At 41.9% G+C, this 25799-nt stretch overlaps 1 protein-coding gene across 5 annotated transcripts in view; it reads left to right on the top strand.

Moving 5' to 3' along the window:
- The window catches only part of LOC134536607 (oocyte zinc finger protein XlCOF6-like), a 230691-nt gene that overhangs the window by 188321 nt on the left and 16571 nt on the right, over positions 1-25799 (top strand). The window contains exon 7 of one of the 5 annotated variants that reach the window (XM_063376395.1): positions 11457-13333. The exons of the other annotated variants lie outside the window; for them this stretch is intronic. Within the exon in view, the coding sequence (XP_063232465.1) occupies positions 11457-11715 (259 nt within the window). The 3' untranslated portion in view covers positions 11716-13333. Of the gene's footprint in view, positions 1-11456; positions 13334-25799 lie in introns of those variants that run through there. 5 annotated transcript variants of the gene reach the window in all.

Raw genomic sequence — 25799 nt, 5'->3', positions numbered from 1 at the left:
TCTATTGCCTGGAAACTCCGCCGCGGGAAAAGTCCCGACTGAACTCAAACGACTCTCTAGGCCGGCGTCCTCGTCTTATATATCACAGACACCATTTCTATAACTCACGAGTGCGGCTGGGGCCTGTTGTATCATTCCGCGCCGACCAAACGCAAGAAATCTCTCGTTACATGTGTCGGCGGCTCGCGTAACTCCGCAGCTGTTAGGTTTCAGATGTCAAACTATCAGCGCCACACGGTGAGCGGTGGTAAAGAGGGGGGAAGCGGCGACCCAGGTTCGCACGGCACATCTCATGTTAAGGTGGCATGTGATGTCAGCCCAAGCTAGTTCTGCACATGCGCATGACGTGGCCTTCCTCACGTTCGTAACAGTAGGCTCATCTGTTGAGTCCCCTGGTCCTACAGTAGCCACCACTGGTGTTCTTTGGTACTACAGTAGCAAACAGTGGTGAGTCCTGTGGTCCTACAGTAGCCAACACTGGTGAGTCCTGTGGTCCTACAGTAGCCAACATTAGTGAGTCTGTGGTCCTACAGAAGTCAACACTGGTGGGTCTGTGGTCATAGAGTAGCCACTACAGGCGAGTCTTGTGGTCTTACAATAGCCACCACTGGTGTTTTGTAGTCCTACAGTAGTCAACAATGGTGTTCTGTGGTCCTACAGTAGCCAACACTGAAGTTCTGTGGTCCTACAGTAGCCAACACTGGTGTTCTGTGGTCCTACAGTAGCCAACACTGGTGAGTAATGTGGTCTTACAGTATCCACCACTGGTGTTCTTTGGTCCTACAATAGCCAACACTGGTGAGTCTTGTGGTCTTACAGTAACCACCACTGGTGAGTGTGGTCTTACAGTAGCCACCACTGGTGTTCTTTGGTCCTACAATAGCCAACACTGGTGAGTAATGTGGTCTTACAGTATCCACCACTGGTGTTCTTTGGTCCTACAATAGCCAACACTGGTGAGTCTTGTGGTCTTACAGTAACCACCACTGGTGAGTGTGGTCTTACAGTAGCCACCACTGGTGTTCTTTGGTCCTACAATAGCCAACACTGGTGAGTAATGTGGTCTTACAGTATCCACCACTGGTGTTCTTTGGTCCTACAATAGCCAACACTGGTGAGTCTTGTGGTCTTACAGTAACCACCACTGGTGAGTGTGGTCTTACAGTAGCCAACACTGGTGTTCTGTGGTCCTACAGTAGCCAACACTGGTGAGTAATGTGGTCTTACAGTATTCACCACTGGTGTTCTTTGGTCCTACAATAGCCAACACTGGTGAGTCTTGTGGTCTTACAGTAACCACCACTGGTGAGTGTGGTCTTACAGTAGCCACCACTGTTGTTCTGTGGTCCTACAGTAGCCACCACTGTTTAGTCTTGTGGTCTTACAGATGCCAACACTTGTAAGTTTTGTGGTCTTACAGTAGCCACCACTGGTGAGTCCTGTGGTCCTACAGTAGCCAATACTGGTGAGTCTTGTGGTCCTACATTGAAATGGTGCTATTGTTTAGTTCATATTTCATCTACAATTGCAGCAAAATATTTGATGGCCTTGTGCTGTATGCTACATGGTTGGGGCGTGCCATTATGCTTGCGGATTTGCATGTCTAGTATGTGAAGAGGAGAAGACGTGTTGGCTTTTACAAAGTTTGCGGGAGTGACATGTTTCATACCGGAGTTTTTTGTGGGAGCTAATGAAAAATAGGTTTAAATATATGAATGTTTGGTTTATACCTGTTTGGTCCTGTGCATAAAAAAAAGTGTTTAGATTTGTATTTGGTTTTTAAGCATGCTGCTGCCATTTTAGATTTGGATCAGCTTTGAGAGTATCGCCGACTTTTTAAGATAAGCTAGATTACCTGGAAAGTGGTGGCACGGTAAAATACTGGTAATTTTCTATTTTACAGTATGACTATAAAATTACTACACTAGTCCTTCTATTAGCACAACTATTGTGTTCCCAAAAAAATGTTCGTATTACTTGAAATCACATATTCTGAACCATTAGTTTCCATAAATATGAGGCTATTTTATTTAATGTTCCAAAAAATTGTGTAGGAAAATATACTTTACGTAATATGAATGCGTAGAATAACAGTAAATGATAAATGTGTCACACCACATATCTTTATATCTCGTCCATCAAACTTTTTATGACATTACCAGCTTAATGGGAGATACGTGGTTATTTACTTTATCGTCAGTCGGCTGGCTGACTTGCCGGCCCAGGTTTGACCTTCAACTCAAGTCGCGTACCTTTCCAAACCATTCTTTACTAACAGTGAAACTGATATTACTGTCTGGATAATTACATTTTCATTTTTCAAAAATTAATATTCTTATTTTCATATCACTACCTGATTCACACCAATCCTGTCATGCCAATGATTATTTTTTTCAGTGCAACATTCATTTAACAACCTTTTCCATGTGAATCATCTGTTCATTTCTGTTACGGTATCTAAGGTAGATGTACCAGTAGTCGTCATGCTAAGAAGTTTTTTATAAAAAAAAAATTGTGTACATAACCTTGTAGGTGTATTACTGCCCCTACATGTTTGTTTTTAACCTCAAACTTTACTCTACAATGCTATCCAACACTCTTCGATAAACACAAATTATTTTTGTAGATTTATTATTTTGAAAAAAGTGTGATTTCGAGCCAGTAGTCGTCATGCGAATTTTCGTGTTTGCCAGTGTTCGTCACATGTTTGTGCCAGTAGTCGTCATGTGCGATTTCGGCTGCATTAGTTTTAATTCATGGATCCAGAATGATAGTATTGTACTATTTGGGCTTCAAATTTTATTTGGTACTATATTTTAAACATCAAAATGGCATTTTATAAAGATCATTCAGTAATATAATGAATAATCCTCATTAAATTTTGAATTTACTTACAGCACTCACGGAACAAAGAGGGACAGCACATAGAGCTGTAGCAAACCGAATGTATTCGTTACTGAGTAACGGGTGTGCCGTCTAGTAACGAGTAACGAAACGTTACACACGGCTGCATTTTGTTACTCGCATTTCTCGTATATTTTACGCATGCGCGCGCATATTCAATGAATTTACGATACAAAGAACGATGTTTGTTTATTAATAAAGTATAATTTGGAAATTCCTCGTCTAAGTTTTTTTACTGTTTATTAAAGGTATTATGTGTGTAGACAAAGTTTGAGATTGGAACAGAAACAACGTAACAAAGTATTTTTTTACAAATTAGAAATATGTATGTTTTTGTTTTTCACTATCGCGTATTTTCACGTTTTTTGTTGTTCTTATCTTAAAAGAGATATAATAAAGCCGCTCTAATGAGATTTAATTGTTTCTTGGTTAACAAAAACTGTTTAATTATCAAATATTGTTAATTGTTTATATTCTATTTATTATTATTTACGTGACGTCATACTGTACGCGTACGCAATACGACTCAATTCGTTGCTGCAACATAACATAGCATGTTATGCGGTATCAAAAGTAAAATATAAAAATGAATCAGGGCCCGCCCATCTTCCTACCCAAGGGCGATTTGCCTTTGTGTTTATCGGACAATGTGTTCCTTGGCACACTATTTTTTTCCGCTGCTCATTTTATACTCATACCATTCGCTACATCTTAAAGAGCAGCTTCCATGGCTGACTCTTCATACAACAGTATTTTCCGTTTTGGCATTTTGCCCTGTAATTAAAGAACGAGACACATTACAGTGTTTAGTTTACTTATTAATGTCAAAATATATATCGAATGACCCCTAAATTAATGTAAACAACAATGCCTTCACAATTTTTGCAATCAATAAAGTAAAGTAATTTCCGACCCAGAAGTCGTCATACACATGCATCGGAAGTCGTCATAGGTGACGACTACTGGATCTGATCGTAATAACGTACTTTGTCTATTAACAACAAAGAACCAATATTATTTAAGAACTTTAGGGTGTAACTTAGCACAACTTTAAATAAAATATTAAATGTACCAGTGCTCGTCAGGTATGACGAACACTAGCAATACAAGGTTTTTATTGATCCAGTTTTCGTCACCCTAACTAAATCATACAAAGAAAACGAATTTTTTTAAATAAACACTTTCACCTCTTCAAGAACATTTAACTAACACATTCAGCACAAAACATCACGAATAAACATGAAAAATTACAGAATTAGAAGTAAAAATGTGCACTAACGTCCTTAGTGTTTTAGTATAGGAATTCCCCTATTTATCTTCACTGCTCTACGAACTTTTGATGCACGGACTTTTTTTGATTGAAAATAGTGTTTGTTCCGAAAACTATTGTGGTAATTTCAGCTAGAACGTCGACCAAATTTTTGTCAATATTTAAGTTGGCGATATATTGAGCTACTTCACTATTATTTACATTTGAAGTTGCTAGTGACGACCATTGGAGCAGTGACGAGTACCGGGGCACTTACCTTAATGTCATATATATTCTCGCTAGTACAACCATCAGTAACTTTTATAAACTTTTGATATAGTCCTTATTTTGTACGATGGCTTTTGTTTGTGTGAATTCCCTGCCACTGGCTAGACTGAGTTCACAGCTCAGTTTGTGGCCAGGCGACAACGGCACGGCATGGCGGCATACACGTGGACAAATAAACATTTGGTCCTTTACACTCCATAGTTGCAAATTAAGTTGCCATAGCCGATGTTTATACAACATAGCGATATACCGATAGCGTAGTCATTCCTGCGCGCACATTTATTTTCCCCTTGTATGGCTAACTGTATGCCACGGCACATCTGTTGTTTACAGAAGTTAAAACAGACTTTATGGCTTCATGCCCGACTTTTTTCTACCTGTGGGGATTTTGCTCTAACTGAAATTTACAGACGTGCTATTTAAGACTGGAGCAGTAGAATTAACATTGTGCTAAATAAATTCATGCAATCTGAAGATGTGCTAAGTGAGGGATTGGTGTATTTATGGTTGCTGGTGAATCTCTATTGGGCAGCTGACTTTTTAAGCAGTTATTGGTCAGTGTACATTAGTTCTGAAGTAGTTTAAGGACAGTTAAAGTGAACAGTATATATTTTTGGTTATAACTATGTTTTATTTTAATGAGGCACACGGATGATCCATCGGGTATGTATTGGATTAAATCCTGCTGGGACAAGAAACATTATACATATACAGGGTGTCCGGCGACCGGAAAAACCTGGAAAACCTGAAAAAGTCAGGGAATTTTGGTGGTCAGGGAAAAGTCAGGGAAAAATGTGAATGTTCTGGAAATGACCAAAACCACTAACCACTCGCTTATCATGAAGGTTATTCTCAAAGTTTTACAGAATAAACTATTTAGTTTTACTATTTTACAACTCAAATCATATTTAAACTAATGTTTTCCTTTACGTATCTGGACTTGCGACATACAAGCGTGCTGCTTTCATGAAGTCTATAAATACCTACCGTATGTATGACATGCATACCGTATTTTGATGATAATACCGCACACAATGTTAGGAAGGGGGCAGATAATACCATAGTTTGTAAACTTGTAAGCTACTGTTCATAGTTAGTCTGCCTAATATATTGCTACTGTACCATATTTTTGGTTACAACATACAATACTTTTGGCGTTCTCGAGTGTATCCGAAGGTTACCGAAGCTGACCGAACCGACCACCGGCGCCATTACTGCAGTTTCCTCTGTTTGTTTACACGTTTCGTCAGTTCTCTCAGATTGCCAAATATAATTTTCTTTGAAAGATACGAATATTATTTTGGAAATTTCTGTACTCTAATCATAGCCAAAATACTTACGAATTTTAGTGCTGTGATCTTAGGAAGTTATAAAATGTAGCATATTTCTTTACACTGTAGCGATGTGCATACAAACTTACGCTTTGTTTATTGTGAATCTTTCGCGGTCTTTCTGCTAGATTTTACTGGAGCTCCGACTAGGCCTCTACAATTTCGGTGAATAATGTCTAAATTCAAGAAAACATCGTTCAATCCGACATGGTTACTTGACCCAGCATTTAGTTGTAAATTATGCAAGACTGTCGTTTCCCTCAGTAATATGGGCAAACAAGCTCTTTCAAGCCACATAAAAGGCCAAAAACACCAACGTGCAAATAATGCAGTGAATTCTTCCAAGTCTGTTGGTATTTTTTTCAAATCGGTTACTGCTATGTCTAAAGCTACCACAAGCAAATTCGGTGGACAAGTTGCTGATGGACAAGCCTCTAATGAACAACTTAATTCGTCAGGTAACATCAAATCATCTCAAAGCTCTTTGTCACACAATAGTGATTTGCCTAGCAGATCCCGGTCTGTGAGTTCTCGAGGTGTTGAACAATATTTCAGGAAAGACAGTGTTACAAAATCAGAAATTTTGTGGTGTTTGAATGCCATTATCCAGCATTCTTCTCTTAGGTCTGCTGCCAATAGTGTATCTTTATTCAAAATAATGTTTCCAGATAGTGAAATAGCTGCAGGAATGCAATTACAGGAAACCAAATTAGCATACACAATTGTGTCAGGCCTTGCTCCTTACTTTCAAAAGGAAATGTTAAATAATGTTGTTGACTGTCATCATATTGTTGTTGCTTTTGATGAAAGTTTAAACAAAGTTGCTCAAATGCAACAAATGGATATTTACGTCAGATTCTGGGACAAGGAAAAGGAAGCTGTTACTACATGATATTACAACTCTGCATTTCTGGGTCACACAACTGCAAATGATTTGTTACTTTCATTTAAGAAATCTCTGGAAGATATCAATCTGAAAAATGTTGTACAAATTTCCATGCATGGCCCCAATGTCAACAAAAAATTGTTGCTAGATTTTAAGAAGCAGATGGCAGAAGATAACCAAGATGCTGGCATTTTGCTGGATATTGGCAGTTGTGGACTGCACACCCTCCACTGTGCTTTTAAAGGTGGCGTGAAAAGTGCAAGCTGGAAAGTTGTCAAATTTTTAAGAGCTTTGCATAACTTGTGGCACCATGTACCTGCCAGGAGAGCTGATTTTATATCCATTACAGGCTCTTCATTGTTTCCTCTCAAGTTCTGCTCGATTCGTTGGCTTGAGAATGCTGAGGTGGCAGACAGAGCTTTGAAAATATTTCCAAGTGTACAGAAGTATGTTGCGCACGTTTCTGTTACAAAAAAAGTACCAACATGTAATAGTTTTCAAATAATTGCAGAATCTGTTAAAGACAAGGCATTGACAGTGAAATTTGCATTTTTTAAGTCTGTTTCTTTAGAACTTGAACCATTTTTAAGGGAATTTCAGTCAGATGCTCCTTTAGCTCCATTCCTGTACAGCAGTATTTCATCACTTGTAAAAAACTTGATGGGAAAGATAGTGAAGCCAGATGTTTTAAAAAATTCACCCTGCCTCACAATTGATGTAACTAAAAAGGAAAATCTTATGTCTCCAAAATTAGTGAAACTTGGTTATGAGACAAGAATTGCTCTCTCGCAGGCAAAATTGTCAGAGCGAGAAATACTGGAGTTCAAAAATGAGTGTCGTACATTTTTGCAAACTATGATTTCAGAAATAATGTTGCGTTCTCCTCTTCACTTCAAGTTGACCAAAGCTATTTCATGCTTCGACCCTCTGGTAGCTACGCAAGCAGTAGTTGCCCAGAAGCGTTTGTCAGATGCCTTAGAAATATACTGCAAAAACCAATGGATATCAGGTAATTTAGCTGACAAAGTACACAGGGAGTACAAAGACCTCTGTGCTTTGGAATGTGTACAGTATAAACTGGCCTCTTATAGAAGAAATTCTATGACACTGGACAAGTTTTGGATGGAGCTACTGGCATTTGGTAGTTTCGAGCATTTGACACAATTCCTTAAACTGGTGCTGATATTATCTCACGGAAATGCCTCATTAGAGAGAGGCTTTTCAGTCAACAAAGAGTGCCTCGTTGAAAATATGAGAAATGAGTATCTGGTTGCACAGCGTAGGATTTTTGATGCAGTGATTGCTGCAGGTGGTTTGGACAAAGTGGAAATATCAAAACAGATGATCCATGCTGCACGAAATGCTTATGCCTGTTACAAAGATACTACAGAGAAGAAAAGGAAAGATCAGGAAGAAGAAGTAAACAGAAAACAAGAGAAACGAAGACAAGTTGTAGCTTTAGCTGAATTGGAAGCTCAGAAGCAATCAATTCTTGAACATGCTGCCAAGGAAGCAGCCCTAATAGATAAGAAGATGCTGAGTCTCAAGAACTGAAAATATTCTTATCATTAAGGGCAAGAATTAAAATAATATATAATGTTAAGTGCATAAACTATTTTTTGTCTCTGTATATTTTGATAGAGGCCTATGTTAGGATTATGCAGTATTGATATGATGGACTTGACTATGCTTATTCATGAAGTGCAAGCTGAAACATTATTTGAAGTGCTACGTTTTTTTATACATAGTCTGGTCCAGTAAAACAAACTTTTTAGAAGATTTCACAGCCTGGAATATATACTGGTAAGTTTATGGTCAATATTTTTTAAGATCATACCTTTTTTTAGGGCTGTGATGTCATTTACAATTTTTCTGGAAAAATTTTCATTTTTGTCTGGAAAACCTGGAAAAGTCCGGGAATTTTTCTATCCTGGTTTGCTGGACACCCTGATATAACACTGAACAAATAGTTGGGAAAGCTGGATGTGTCATAAAATAATTTTGTTGTTTACATTAAATTTTTGGGGAAAATTTAATTGTGGATATTTGTGCTATGAACACATTGATTCTCATGACAATAATTGTGAATTTAACTTTTTTCTCGACAAACCATATTTTGAATTATATGACATATCTATTGTTTCCTTACAACTTTCATTCTTTCTGAAAACTAATACACTGTGGATGTTTGCAAGTAATGCGTCCATTTATGTTCCTTTTTTATGTCGAACAACAACAAAGTCATTTTTACAGTTCATCATACTCATAATTGGTAGTTGTTTCATCAGTAACACCTCACATTGTGATATTGTATGCCTTTTTTTTTTTTAAATTTTTTCTTCTGTTAGTTCATCCGTAACTTTAAATCTAACTCTACCTACCATACATGTTCCTTAATTTAATTTTAATTTAAGTCAATTTACATTTTTCAATTCTCTAATTTGACCTTGAATAACTCCATTGTTAAGGATATCAGTAATCTTTTAGTATCGCAACCCAGAGGTGTGCTTCTTTCCATGATGTTATTAATCTTTTACGACTTCACCAGCATGTTGAATCCAGTTTTTATCTTAACATTGTTGCCATATCCTTATCCTCTCTTGTTTTCTTTGTCATCCTTACTCTCAGCCTTGCCCTTGTGCGGGTCACCCTCTCTGGTATCTCTACCAAAGAGACTCTTTGTCAGTGGCCAGGCATTCAGTCAGCCATTGAACAAGTTGCTCCGATGCCGCCGTGCGGGTATCGCTGGTGTCAATCGCCGGTAAGTAGAGACTCTCTCCACTCCGCTACACCGCTTCTCTTCTCGGAGGCGGGGCCCTTTTATACCTGCAGAGGCCAGGCATGGAAGCCCCGTGTAAACATTCCTGGTCAGGCGCGGAAACACCCAGATGCTCCGTGTTACACGCAACAAGTGTCCCTGACCCAATGACTCACTCCTTGCCCATCCCCTGAGGCATTGAGCCCTAATTTCTCAAGAGTTTCTGCGTTCAGACCGTCTTGCATGCCTCCAGACTGGCCGGGCTCCATGACTGAAGTGGTGGGTGCATAGAGGGGCAGGCTGCTATTGGCCGGCCGACACTCACACCTCCCTCGCTGAGAGGGGGAGAAGGGTAGTGGCCTCGCAACTCCATGGCTGCCGCCGGCCAGTATAACAATATTTTAAAAATAATAATCAGAGGTATCGTGTAAATATTGTTACGAACGTTAGCCAGGCCACGTCACGCGCAGCTGCACGCCGTAACATGAGGTGTGCCGTGCGCACCTAGGTCGCCGCTTTATCTCCCTCCAGCCCTCCGCTCACCCTGCGCGGCACTGTTAGTTTGACATCCGAAACCTGCCAGCTGCTAGCTGCTGACACTTGTTTTCGAGAGATTTCTGCTGTCGGGATGGCTCGGAGTGACGCGACGGGCCCCGGCTGCTCTCGTGAGTTCTGGAATTGCGCCGGGGCCTATATATATGTCCGAGGACGCCGATCGAGAGTCAGTGTGTTATGGTAGGAAAATCCTACCTAACGAGAATTCCCCAAAAGGCAGGACAACTGCAATACTCGGGAGTCTAAGGGGTTGCATAACTCCTAGGCCCTAGGAAACCCGAGATTCTCAGGCGACCAAGCCCTTAGCAACAGCGCACGGAGCGCTGATTGGCTATAAGTGATGTCACTTCAAGTCTGTGCTGATTGGCACTTGATGATGTCATGCTGGGTTCGCCTGGTATAAATACGGGTGTGTTAGCAAGCAGCAAGCAGAAGGTGCCTGGCTGTCAGCCAGAGGCTTCGGCTTAACATCGCTCCGAAGAAGACCACAGATCGTCACGCTGCCGACAACGCCCACGACGCCCGGCACGTCACGACAACACGAGGCTGCCAACTTACCAGCATCTGTACTAGGGGCAGAAGGGAATCGCTGCTCCGTCACGAGAGACAGACACCAACCGGACTCTGCTTGTAGCGGCTGCGCCGTGAACTCAGGAGTCTATCACCTCCATCAGTAGCCGAGGTGGGACTTAGCCAAATTTCAACAAGCAGTAAGTGGAATTTTTAACTTTTCAAACGGGACCGGGACTTAGCCGCAGACGACGTAATAAGAAGAAACGGACTTAGCCTCAGACATCACGACTCGCCACCATTACTTGCCAGGAGCGAGTAGTAACTCGCTCGACGAGTAATTTTGTGAAAAGCTGCTAGTCAAATTTCAAGTCCTCAGAGGTGGGCAAATACCCCCTGAAGGAAAATATTGCAGGGAGCAGACTTTTGTTTAGGGACACTCGCTCAGCGAGTGGAGAACGAGCGAGTCGGCGCCACGAGAGTGGAAGTCAACATCTACATCGTCCGCATACGGCAAAGAGGGGTTTATAGGTAGCGTTGACAGATGTACCCGGATTTGACTTTGTAAATAGACTAAGGAATTGATAGAGACAGGACTGACACGCCAGATAACGGAAAATATGACGAGTTGGCTGCGCCTCAAATAGTGTGTAGGCGAAAGCGCCACTAGGATTTGACTTCAAAGTTAAATATAATAAAAATAGAGGATATACACAAACTCACGGCGTTGGTCTATGTCATAGTCAAGGTTATGCTTTGAATCATGTATCAGATAAAGATTGTGTATAATTGAGGAAAGTTATGTATAGTTTGGAATTCAGGAAGTAACAGTAATTTAATTCAAAGAATATTGTATACTAAAAATTACATATTTTGTTGCCATAGCTAAGATAGTCGCTAAATGTCAGGATTATTATTTGTTATTATTTCGAGATTATTGCGTCATATTAAAAGTGTTGTAATTTATGTTCACAGAGATCGCCAGCCATTTGCAGGTAACCTGTTTCAGCTATTGAAGCAAACGGTGACGAATCAGTTCCAAGTTTGCATTTTTGTTGTGTGCCATACTATAACCAATAAAAGCGTCTTGTACGCAAAACTGTTTAAGTTTCTTCGCAAGAAGAAAACCCACCCTATCTCCCTTGGCAACTCTTTTCGAGTCGCTGCTGGAGATAACAACTGGAGTTCAGAGCGAAGTCGGGAGTTTTCCCGCGTCGGAGTTTCCGGGCAATAGAGTGGCGAAGTCCCTGGACAAAGGTTCCAGGGCGAAGAGTTCAGTTCCGGGCGATAGTGCCGAGAGTGTGGCAGAGTTCCGAGCGAAGTTCAGAGCGAGGCGTCGAGTGGGAACCCGGCGAAGGGGAAGTGCGACAGCGGTGGCGGAGTGTGGTGACGGAGTCCTGCGACGGAGGACCACGAGGGTGCTGCGGCGAGAGTTGCGCCAGAGGTGCGACCCAGCGAGGCGTGTGGATTGTGAGAAACGAGTGACTGGAGGAAGCAACATTTTTTTAAGTACAATTTATTAATTGGAATTTTTAGATTATTAGCTAGTAATGTAAATAGTGGCAATAAATAAAACTGTGTGTGATAAAAATCTTTAATTGGGCTATCCTTTACGAACCCGCAGTAAATCGTAACATTTTTGGTGTCAGAAGTAAGATAGGCCTAATTTAAAGAATTTAAGATTAGTTTATAGTGAATTAAAATTTGATTAGATTTTCGAGATTGCAATAAGTGTTAGGAACTGTAGTTAGTTTTAAGTGTAGTAGTTTGGAAGTTAGTGTTAGTGTTTAGTAGGGTTTTAGGTTAGCACATAGGGCTAATTGCAGTGTCGTCATAAGACATGAGTGTTAGACTTGTTGTGTATGTGGACAAGAAAGATGGCTGCCGACGAGCTTAAGAATGTCCTGGCATTCTTGGCCGAAATAAATAATAAAATTGATAAAGGTCAGGAAGAATTGAAGAATGAAATGAAGAGTAACAGGGAAGACATGAAGAATGGCCAGGATAAAAAGGAGAAAAGGCTGGACGAGATGAAGAGTAGCCAGGAAGAAATGAAGAATGAAATTAAGAGTGGCCAGGAAGAAATGAAGAATAAAATTGATAACAGCCAGGAATAAATGGAGAATTGGCTGACAGATGAAGAATAAAATTGATAACTGCGAAGAGGAGATGAATGCTATGAAGACGGAGATAGAGGACATCAAGAAAAACCAAGAAGAGATGCGAAACGAAATATTTGCTGCACAAGAAGAAATGAAAAAGAAGATTGATGAAACCAGCATCCATTTGGAAGGCAAAGTGCAGTGTTTGGAGCATCATCTTGCAGAACAAGAGCAACATGTAGCAGAACAAGAACTAGTGGCACAACAGCTAGCTCAGCTCAAGCAGACCACCGAGCGGCAAGTTGCAGCTGTAACTGAAGAGTGCCGTCGGTTGATCAAGGAAGCTGCATCGGCTACGAAAAGAAGCAGTTATTCTGGAGATGTGAAGGTGGAAGGCGCAACCTGTCATCCAAAATTCAAGCCACCCACCTTTGATGGACAATCGTCATGGACTGTCTACAGGCGACAGTTTGAGGCAGCTGCTGATGTAAATGGGTGGGACGATGAAGAAAAGGCTACGGCATTCGTCTTGGCCCTGCGAGGATCTCCACTAGAGCTGCTGCAGACCATACCAGTTACAGACCAGGAAGAATATGGGGTATTAGTAGAGGCCCTTGAGCTGACGTATGGCGATCGACACATGGGCGAGGTGTATAAAACAGCCCTGAAGACACGTCCACAGAGATCTTCGGAAACCCTCCAAGAGTTCGAAGCCGACATCGAGCGACTCGTGCACCTCGCCTACCTAGAAGCACCAGCAGAGTTCCGCCAGCAGCTAGCCACCAGTGCTTTTATAGACGGGCTCAGAGATGCGGAGGTTCAGCCAACTCTTTTTTTGGCCCGGCACAAGAAGAGCTGCAAGGCCTTGGTTCATGCCCTGGAAATCGTGGCAGCACGCAGTGCCTCAAGAAACACAAGCATCAGGACAAGGAGAGCTGGACTGGAGCCTTACAATGCAGCAAATGCTAGAAACACCACTAATTAAGTAGATATTCTAAGGACATTGAAGAAGCTGCTGAATGATAATTCAGATAACCAGATCAAAAGAGCAGGAAGACGCCTGCGGTGCTTCATCTGCAATGAACTAGGACACATCAAGTGAGACTGTCCAACACGCAGAAAGACAACAGAACAGGAAGAAATACAAGAAGACCAACAGGGAAACGAGCAATAGCTGGTTGAGGGGGCGCATGCCATCTCTACAGGAAATGGTAGCCCCTAGGGTTTTTCCTGTTTCCATCAAAATTTATAAAGAACAATGTTTTAAGTACAACATGTACATCTAAAATTTAGCACGCTGCATTTGTAATTATAATTCTCAAGATTACATACAAAAAAATTGGTTTCTGTAAGGTCGGTTTATGGACGATAGTTTAAGGGGAGAAAAAAAAGAACGCTTTTCTTCAGAAATTTCGACCTAAAAATTCAAAAGAATGGCCATGCTGGTCATCTTCAAATGTTTTGGAACACCACGCGTTTTGTAAACTATGCATGTGTGACTTTTCTATTGCACATGGTGGAAGGGATGACTAGACGGCATATTGAATCAAAGAAACATGCGGATCATTTTATAGCCATGACGAGCAATAAATCCATATCGTCGTTTTTTTCGCTACATCTGAAGAAACGAAAATAACGAACGCAGAGATATTGTTTATAAGTTCTTTTGTTTGTATTCTGTTGTTTGTTTATAAGACAGTTCTTATCCAACCAGGATAAAAGAAGCAAATAAAAAGACAGTTGTTCAAAAGTCTAACTTTGAATACAGTAAACTCCCGGTATGTCGCGCCCCGATTGATCGCGGAATCGGGTATATCGTGGGTCAAACCATGTCCCCCAGTCAGAAATGAATAATAATGGCATAAATGGTTGATAGCCGATTAGGATAATTTTGCGTTGTAACTAACAAACTAAGCATCGGGCAGAAAAAAGCCTAGGCGTAGAAAATGTCCGCAGTGAAATTCTAAACAAGATATCTCCGTACATTATTCCTCTATCTTGTAGGGTTTTCAAATTATGGTCCAATCCAGCCCAGAGTTATTTTCTGAAACACTAGTTCTTAACGTCGCTTTATCTCACAAATGAAGCATCGGACAGGGGACCTGATAAAGCCCACCGTCCAGCGACATTATCCAGCGTGACTCGGCAAGGGAGAGGCGAGCCGAGAATATGGAGAGAGGTAGAGATTAGAGCGGGCAGAAACACGAGGGGGAGTGGGGGAGGGAATGTGTTCACGCAGCACACAGGCAGAGCATGAGTCACTTGACTGAGCAGCGTCCCTGCGTACAAGGCAAAATCAGGTAGTCCGGTGTTTAAAATTCCACTCCAGAATCTTACTGGACATCTGTATATAAATGTTTTGTTACAACTTAAACCTACAGACGTAATATTATTGGGTAATTCATTGTATTATACACGTTCATCTTTTTACTTTGGTATAATGTTTTAACATTAAATAGTAAAGTAAATGAGCTAGCGTTTTTTTAATCTTTGCCCAGGAATTCCCAGTGGTCCAATACTTACGTGAACCATACTGTACCACTTTTGCCGTGAGGTAGTAAACAAGTCCCGGAAATGTTTATGTGTAACGGTCTCCCGACCTTTAACCAGAAGCTGGGGAATATAACACTTGTCGCTCCGAGCCACACACACTCAGCAACTAGACACAGCGTTTGGTGAAATAAGTAAAGACATAGTTTAACACGGTTTTTAAATGGCGTCACTGATTGCGCTAAAATTAAATTGGCGCAATTTTTGTTTCCCACACGTGACCATTTATAATTTACTGTAAGCATGGATAATTAAGTTTAACCACTTGACACGATAGACGATTCTTTATTTTTTACTGTACGAATGCTAGAATCGTTTTTTCCTGTATCTGCGGCCTACTTCTGCAAAAGACAAGCTATCTGTAAGTAAATATAGAATTTTTATTTTGTCAATCAAACTCGGTACTTTGCGATTCATATTCGGTTTGAAGTATCACTACGGCCTTTCTTTTTAGAAGACTTCGACCACAGAATCGTGTGTAACCGCACACACTGCACTTACTTTGTTACGGACACTGACGAAGCAGATACTGTGGCTGACACCACGAGACTGGCAGCAGCTTGTGTGCCGCACGTGTGTATGGCGGCGTGTGGCGCGCTCGTAGGCCGTGCGACAAACTGTGCGCGGCACGCGGAAAAATGAAAACAATTCAACGTTTAATATTTATCTTTAAAATTTATTATTTTTATTTTTTCACCCGCGTTTAGTGAAAACTGCGGATGCATAATCCGCACAACGGCGGGCCGTCTATACTGTGCGTGCTTGCCGACCTATTAGAACACATGCGGTGTTTTATGCCTTTTGACCTTGGTCACATCGAAACATCGCGGTTATGCAACAACGCGGGTAAAAGTTATGTCCCCCGACAACCGCGTTAAATAGGGAGTGTACTGTACTTTGAATTATTGAAGGTTGAAAATTTATAGTAAAATTATTGACATTTCTTACATATTCAGATGATTGTATTGTTCAAATAGTTTTTTTCCTTCAATTCATTAATTTCCATTGTATTCATATACATAGGCCTATATTTTTCATTTTTTTTGCATATTATTGTCCTTATGTTATCTTGTGTGTGTCATAATTCCTCAGGAAAAATTTTATCGTGCCTGATATACGCGTACTTTTTTCATATAATTGTCATTACTGATGGGTGTGATTTGAGGTTGGCAGCTCTGTATTCTTTAGCTCTTTCGTAAACACAACTCTCGGCATTTTATACGTTTATCCACAGAGACCACGGTAATGTGACCAACATGCCACAAAAACTTTAACGGAAAACAATCATAGAATGCGGAAGAGATACTTATTGCATCCACTCGGAAGTAAAGAACTTAAACTCAACAGACATGCACTCATGAAAATAAAATCATAGAACATTTCGACACTCGTAACTACCAACGCCATCAGTGATTTGTCCACCAGTAGCTAAAGTGATGATGTTTATTGCCACACTCTACTCTATGGGTTCTAGAGAAAAACAAAAAGCAAAGATGGTGTCTCACATATAACCTCTTGGAATAATAAACGTTTTGTGCAGGTTCCAGAATGATTCAACGTGATTTTTCGCAATAAAAAAAGGTTAATTTCGCGCAAATATCGCGATTTCATCATATTTCGTGAAAAACTATGGATTTCGTGCATCACAGCAAATTTTGTTAAAACGAAATGCAGTATATTAACGTATTATCACTACTGTGCCATAAATTCCCTCGGATTAGCATTTCCAAAACCTTTTGCTTCAATTTAAATTTACTTTGTTTCTCCTAAATATTTGTCATATTTAAACTTTTCCCTTCTAAGGCTCACTCCCATTTAAACTTTGCCAAGCTGCTGGCAGTCCTTTCCCAGGCTCCCTCAGCACAGGATAACTGTATCCAGCCGACTCTGCTGGACAGACTTTAGTTCCCACCGGCCAGAACACGCCCGGGCGTGTTATCTAGTACCTCCTGATCCATTCTGTCACGAACTCACGTTTTGTTATGTGCTTCGGCAAGCTTCTTAGGGTCGGCTTCCGACCTGAGACTCAGCTGCGGTAAGCGAGTTAGGTCAGGCCTCTCGGCCCAAGTTACACCCCGGCCAGGCACGTAGCCTCGGGCCGGAGCCCCGCTTTCCCACTGACTGTGCATAACCCCCCCCCTACACCACCCACTCTGTTCCGAGAAGTGCTCCTACCAAGGTCTTCCCTTTCGCAGCTATACCACAAACGGCACCTCTCGGTGGTATCGTGAACTAATGTTTATATCTCAGTTCCGTCTTTACCCGCCTGAGCGCGGCACATTCGCGCTCTCTGCGACCTATGTCTCGACCACGAACCCATCTACTTCCCCAGCCTCTCGTCTCGGAGCGCCAGTGTCGCCCCTTTGGTCCTAGCTTATGTGCAGTGCCTCCACCGCGATCTCTCGTGGCGGCCTCGGCAACCAACTGCACTTAGTTCGGTAACTCGCCACGAGAGTGCCCCCCGTCCCAGCCTCTTACACCCCTCTACGAGTTGCCCCTTGACTGCCGTCCACCTGCAATACACACATACCCCCCTTCCCCCGGTTGATGCATAGGCCCCTAACTGACGGGGTACCAGCCAATCAGAGCCCTGGATCCCCCTCTTCTTTGCCCCCAGGCGCCTTTCGGCATTTTAATGTACTGCGCTTCCCATGATGAGAGGAAGTCGTCCTTCTGTCTCGACCGAGCCCAGATCGTGTCCTGGAACGTCGTCCGCGAATTATTTCGCTAGTTAAATTTTGTTCGAGTGATCTCTTCAGTTGGCTACTTAGTATGTAGTCGCTTTTGACCCAGGAATGTTCCCGAAATATTGTATTTTCATTATTGATTTTAAGCAGTATTCGGTAGTGCCGGAAGTGCATCGTAGTTTTGCTCGACACCCGCGGTCGTGTCACATTTCCTGCATGGATTAATCTGCGAGTGGCAACCCACGATGGTGAGTAATAATTTACGCCTCATTCCACAATAGTTAGTCTGACGTTCCCCTTTTGTTTTTATATAGTTGAAAACTTCCAATATCCTAATTTTACACTGTACTTCTGTGCAGTGGGTTTAAGTACCACCCCGGGCATCTCCCGAGTTCCAAATTCAACTACAGATGCAGCCCTTTCTACCAGCGACCCTGCAGCGGGCTTCTCTTTCTTCTCGGCCACCATTGTTCTCCTTCTTGGAGACATGCGCCAGCCAACAGGACTATGAAATTAGTCTGTAATCACTGTTAAGGACAATAACATTGTTTTGTTACAACAAAAATTGTAAATGACAGCAGCCTCGAAATGATTAAATAATAATGTAATTTCAGAAATAATATTTTATAAGGGTACAAGTGAAGTTGGTATGGTTAAAATTTGATGTTGTATCCTACTTTTTATAATGTATGTTAACTTCCGTTGGATCCCCGGCCGGGCTAGGATAAGTTGCAACATTTGGTAACTTAACGAGAGAGTAACTAACTTCGTAATTACACGATTTCAATTATATTCAAATGAGGTATTAACAAGTTTAAATTAAGACTGCATTGTAATAATGGAAATTTCTGTGTAACAAAAAGAGGGAGAAATAATTGGATCTAATATATATAATCTTATGTCAACAATAACATGAATATGCATATAAACTAACACCGTAGTCTTTAAGATTTTTTTGCCTTGTCGATCCTCAAACACTCAACCTGTTCTCCAGTGAGTGCTCTAAATTCATCTTGTTTCCACTCGTGTCACCTCTGGGAGATGCTATGGTATGAGGGCTCGCTCCCAACTTTTGCTCAGTGCTTCCAAGCTTTTGCATTTAAGTACTTATAGAAAAATGTAAGACACGAGTAGGTTACACTACCAAGTAAGGTTATTTGTATTACACATAATATGCAAGTGATTTTTTTAAATTTTCGTGATTTCGTTATTAACAAAATTTGACTACCCCTATGTATCCGTATTCCGTAGAGGCCATGACAGTTTGTTGTTCAATGGATGAATCAATGACAGACAGTGTTTACTTACTGTTGACACAGGAGCATCGGCATCTATTATTCGCACAGATATTGTAAATAGAGAAAAACTGAAGAGAACACTAATTCCATACAGACTCAAAACAGCAACAGGCAACACCTCACCTGTGCATGGACAATTGGATCTGGAGTTAAGGATTGGAACTTGGACATTATCACAGTCCTTTCTTGTTGCTGATATCACTGATGAGATAATATTAGGATTAGACATCATGAATCCATACGGATTCGTTGTTGACATGGAAGGACAGGTACTGCGTATTAAATATGAAAAGGTGGCTTTGTTTACTCCCAAACAATTAGAAGTTCCTGTAATGCAAGTGGTAGTTAGCGATACTGTTTCAAATCCAGCAAATCATGATAAAATAATAGCAGCTATGATTACGGGAGACCCTAGGGGCAACATGAGCTACCTGATAGAGCCAGATATGAAGTTAGGATTGAAGACACTCCTGGTCGCTCAAAGCATTGCAAGATGCGGCGAGGTTGTACCAGTCAGGGTGGCCAACCTTGACTCTTGAACAAAGGTTCTTAAACCAAGGGACCCAATAGCTAGCTGCGAACCAGCCACTTGGGTAGGCCAATGAGTGTCTTCCTCACCTGCTAGACATGATGTGCAAACACTGAACCCGAATCTAGAGCAACTACTAAGGCGATGCCAAAATAATCTGACAGATGGGGAAATAAAAGAAGTAGCAGCTTTTCTGGTAAGCAACCAGGATGTATTTTCCTCAGGAGATACTGACCTTGGGAGAACAAGCCTGGTCTATCATCGCATCAACACAGGTGATGCAGAGCCGATCCGACAGGCACCACGACGGCTGCCTCTAGCAAAACAGGAAGAAGCTGAGAAGTTGATAGCGGGTATGATGGAAGGTGGTGTAATAGAACCAGCAGCAAGTCCTTAGGTTTCCCCAGTTGTTTTAGTGGCGAAGATGGCCAACTGAGGATTTTTGTGGACTACCGTAAGCTGAATGACATCACCAAAAAGGACAGCTACCCCCTCCCACGTATCGATGACACACTTGATACACTCTCTGGCACCAGATGGTTCTCTACATTGGACCTGAAGAGTGGTTACTGGCAAGTGGAGCTACACCCAGAGGATAAGGAGAAGACTGCTTTTACGAAAGGTAGTGGTCTGTTCCAGTTCACTGTGTTACGATTCAGGTTATGTAATGCTCCTGCAACTTTTGAGAGATTGATGGAGCTTGTCCTGCATGGCTTGACTTGGAAAACATGCCTAGTATATCTGGACAACATTATTGTAGTAGGTAATACAGTGAAGGAACATTTGCAAAATCTCCAGGATGTATTCGACAGGCTTCGCCATGCCCAACTTAAGTTAAGTTCTAAGAAGTGCTTCTTGTTCCAGCTTGAGGTAACATTCCTTGGGCATATTGTATCGCAGGATGGAGTGCGAACAGATCATGAGAAGATCCATTCTGTTATGGAGTGGCCTCAACCTAAGAACAAGCATGAAGTAAGAATTTTCCTGGGACTCTGTACTTACAACATACGGTTTGTGCCCGGGTTCTCGACAATCGCAAAACCACTGCATCAGCTGACCGAGGACAAGAGACAATTTATCTAGACCTCAGCATGCGAGACTGCGTTTCAACACCTCAAGAAATCCCTGTGTTCTAGCCCCATACTTGCCTACCTCCATCTACATGGAGAGTATATCCTCGACACAGATGCAAGCGGAGATGGTTTGGGCGCTGTCCTGTCCCAGGTTCAGGGTGGAAATGAATGAGTAATAGCATACTATAGCAAAGTTTTGTCTAAGTCGGAACACAACTATTGTGTCACAAGACGAGAACTCTTGGCTGTAGTAAAGTCTTTGCAACATTTCCACAAATATTTATATGGGAGAAAATTTTTTTTACGCACTGACCATGCCGCATTTAAGTGACTACTACAGTTCAAGAATCCAGAAGGACAACTTGCTTGGTGGATTGAACAGATACAGCAATATGATTGTCGGATAGAACACAGGAAAGGCCGAATTCACAGCAATGCTGATGCCCTCTTCCGAAGGCCATGCAAGGTAGACTGTAACCATTGCAACAGGGCAGAGAAAAATGAGGGGATAGAAGATATTCGGCGAACAACGATAACTAACGGGGAAGAAAAATAGGACAGTACCAGCTTGAAGGCAGCGCAGCGGCAAGATCCTGACCTGGCACCTATCATAGAGAGTGGTGCTTTACGTCCAAAATGGCATGAAATCTCCAGTGACCGAAGGGCGGTGAAAGCTTACTGGGCATAGTGGGATTCCTTGAGAATTTGGATGGGCTACTAATGAGGGCATGGAGATTCCAAATGGAAAAGTAGTTACCATGCAACTACTCCTTCCTAAGAGTCTAGTGGCAGAGGTGTTGAAGGAAATTCATGATGGTACCTCTGGTGGTCATCTAGGGGTGAACAAAACTCTAGCCAAGACCCGTCAACGCTTCTATTGGTTGAGGTGTCGCTAGGATGTGGAGGCTTGGTGTAGACAATGCGAAGCATGCTCGGCTAAAAAGGGGCCACAACACCGGAGTATTGGGAAAATGTGGGCATACAATTTAGGGGCCCCCTTTGAGAGTATAGCCATCGACATCGCTGGACCATTTCCCAAGACTAAAGATGGTAACCGGTATATTCTGGTAGCAATGGATTACTTGAGCAAGTGGCCAGAGGCTTATGCACTTCCTAATCAAGAAGCCTCCACCGTTGCAGATGCAATAGTCAACAACTTCATTTGCAGATTTGGGTTACCAATGGAGCTCCACTCATCACAAGTCACCAATTTCGAGTCAACAATATTTCAGGAGGTTTGTCGGTTACTGCGAATAAATAAAACCAGGACTACAGCCCTACATCCTCAGTCCGATGGCATGGTGGAGAGGTTCAACAGAACTCTGGAGGAACACTTTGCCAAAGTAGTGGCCGAGCATCAACAGCATTGGGATCAACACATCCAGTTGTTCCTGATGGCATATAGATCTTCCATCCATGACTCCACTGGGCAGACCCCTGTGTTTGGACAGGAGTTGAGGCTGCCCTGTGATGTCAAGTTCGGTCGTCCGCGCAAGGAGCTAACCAGCACCACTGAATATGTAAATCATCTAGAGGAGCGAGTTTCACTTGTACACGAGGAGGCCTGCAGGAATCTTAGATTAGCGACGAATCGAATGAAGACTAGGTAGGGGAGAGTAGGGTATAACGGGGTACTTAGTATAAATCGCTATAATTTATTGTTTTAATATTGCTGTATCTGTCTGAAACCATCAGCATGCGTAGATTAGAATGTGAGTTTAATTCTGCAACTAGTACCGTGTCTTCTGAAATATTATTATTGCAGAGATTTTTCATTATTTGAATGTATGCACACTACCCTGTTTTACCCAACTGGTTGGTTAAAACGGGGTACATAAAGCAGATTTTTAAATGATTAAATATGTGCATTAGAAAAAATTCTGAACAACATGTAGTATGACAAATAAATACAATTTTCAGTAAAAATATGAGAATTAAAAAAAAATTCAATTATAAGCCCTTACCTTACATGTTCCTCTGTATTTGCAGTAAAACTTAACAAAAACATTGGTTTGCGGAAAATCACAAACATTGTTTGAACAACAATAACACAACACTGTTAATTTTGAGGAAGTGGTTAGTCTAATAGCATAATCTAATTATGTATAATATATCCTTGCATATGCGGTTAACCCAAATATCTGACAAAACATATGATTGTTTAATTAGCCTAATATGGCATAGTAGGCCCATCAGAACACAAAATAAGGCCAGAGTCTATATTCCAAACTGGCAGAAATCACATTCAAATGGCCTACAGTCATCTGTGTCTACACCAGCACATCCTTCATGGCTCCAAGAATGACACTTTAAGCATTGCACCCAACTTACGGCTGATTTTGAAGTGGAGAATTGTTTAGCGCAATACATGCAAAGAATGTCGTCATCATCAGACACACGCAAAGTTACTGTTGGTATGGATTTGTTGCTGTCATCTTTATTCTTATGTTTTTTAGAACTGTTTTGAGATTTAGACACACCAGCATTTTTCCTTTTTAAAGATTTTGGTGAAGCTGACTGAATAATAATTAGTTCGTTCTTATATGGCGAGTCGGTCAGCACAGCTGCCTTGCCACGTCGTCGTCCTCTTCCTTCTGCAGGATTTCTTTTGGCATGGGGAATCTGCATCACTGTAGTCGGTGGAATTGTGAAGCTAATGTTTGATGAAGCATTTCAATGGTTTTTATCAGATAGGCCTAAACGAGATTCAGTTGGTGAAGTTACCAAACTAGATGTCCCAGGAATATTACCAACACTGACATTTCCATGGGACTCTGAAGGCCTCACCTACACTGTCATTTCCACTCGGTTCTGAAGGCCTGGAGTTAGCTTGGTCAGTTGTTGCAGCAGTCAGTGGAATATCACCGACAGTGTCTGTTATGTATATACTTAAAAACTGTGCCAGATCACCGACAAAGTTACCAAGCAGCTTACCGCGGCGCCATCTTGAAGTCCACTGCTCTACCAACGGACAATGTTGCCAGATGACTAGGCCTACTTGCAGTAGTAGTATCCATCCGCCAAATCCCACGATAAGAACACGTGTATTATTTTACCGAACATTACCGCCCGCCGAGACCGGCTGAGGTCTCCAGCATTGACATAACACAATTTACACTATATACAGTATGGTATGTCACTTGATGCACCATCACTCTGTAGTCGCGTGGAACAATTTTCCTGTCCCTGTAGCTGTCTCAACTCTTTATGAAAACATTCACGTTGAATACACTTACATATGTGAAATGTTGCTAGTTTCAATTCTGCTGTGGATAAATTAAAGAGTTACGATGATGTTTGCGACAGTTGTTGATAAACCGAAGTACATAGGCAATAACTCGAACCAGTTGGGGCCACGACGACAGTTTCCACAACACAGCAAATTCTTCAGGAGGTTCATTGGTGTTCACCAAAACAAATGATGATGCCTTTAGTTCTGGAACTTCATTGGCATCATGGGTCATGGGTCATAGCAGACACAGGCCACTGATCATGAGGGTCAACCAACCAGTCAGGTCCATGCCACCACAGGTCATGAGCCGCAAACTCTGAAGGCAATAACCCACGAGTAGCACAATCGGCTGGGTTTTCACAGGACGCCACATGTTTCCAACACTGCGGGGGGACATACTCCTGAATTTGAGCAACTCGATTGGCAACATAGGTCTTCAAAAGATAGGGTTGGGTTCTTATCCACGACAGAACAATGGTGGAATCAGTCCAAGCATAAATAGCAGCAATGTTTAAGTGTGGGACTAGGAATGCCTGACAATAGTGTAATAATTTGGCTAATAAATGGCCACCACACAATTCGAGACGAGGAAGTGAGACTTGTTTTAGTGGGGCCACACGTGATTTAGCCAACAGAAGACAGATACATACCTCCCCTTGAGTATTGCTACTCCGCAGATAGACAGTTACAGCGTATGCTCATTCTGAAGCATCTGAAAAGCCATGCAACTCGACTGTACTCTCACAAGGACCTATGAACCGAGGTATAGTAAGGGTTTCCAATTTGGACAAACTATCACGGAATTGATCCCATTTCTCCTTGCTCGGTGATGGTAGCACTTCATCCCAACCCAACCCTTGGGTCCACAGCCACTGCAACAGGATTTTTGCCCACACTACGACAGGTGACAACCAGCCCATAGGGTCGTATATCCGAGCTATCTGTGATAAGACAAATTGTTTTGTTGCAACACCAGTGGTAACAGAAAGGCAATGGGAGAAAACAATCTTTTCAGGATTCCACTGTAAAACAAAAATGTTGACAACTGGTTCAGATGACAAATCCAACAATTTTGGAGTTTCGCGATGTAGTTCAGGAACATCATCCAAAAGATGAGGCTGATTGCTAGCGGCCTTCATAAATGCAGCGCCATAGAGTTTCCCGATCTGGTTAATTGTAATGGGACGTCCAGGATGTAAACGAACCCATTTCCTTGCTTCTTCACTATAATACTGCATCAGTGGGGACATGAAGGAAACATCTAAGGGCTGCAACCTATGGGTGCAGTGTGGGGGGAAACACAATAGGACGACATGGTTTTTTTGAGCCATTTCAATTAGTTCCAGGCTCTTTGTGTGAGTAGCATGCCCGTCGAGGAGCAATAGAACTGGGTCTGACTCTGATGGCTTTGTGAAAGCAATGAAACGCTGAAACCATTTTATGAATAGATCTTTCTGCATCCACCCACTTGGATGGAACTCAGCTGTTCTCTCTGGGGGAGCATCATCTAATAGCTCTGGCTTGGCTCGCACCCTTGGGAATATAAACATGCTTGGCATATAAGTTCCAGCTGCATTCATGCAAATTACTGCAGTTACTAGTGTTCCCCGTTCAGCTGAAACCAAAGTACCTTACTGTCGTTTCCCACGCAGTGCAAGAACTTTAGATAGCTTTGTTGGAACTGTAGTGATCCCGGTCTCGTCAACATTAAACACTCTCCCTGCAGTAAAATTATATTTATCATACAGCGAGGTCAGGAGATCAAAAAACTGTAGCGGTTTGAACTGTGCGCGCCGCATCGGCCTCCGGCACTCCGCTCCCCTCCTCCTTCTCCCTCTTTTCCCCTC

The sequence above is a fragment of the Bacillus rossius genome, chromosome 11 (assembly GCF_032445375.1).
Source record: "Bacillus rossius redtenbacheri isolate Brsri chromosome 11, Brsri_v3, whole genome shotgun sequence".
Lineage (NCBI taxonomy): Eukaryota > Metazoa > Arthropoda > Insecta > Phasmatodea > Bacillidae > Bacillus > Bacillus rossius.
This window is presented reverse-complemented; position numbering and strand designations above follow the sequence as displayed.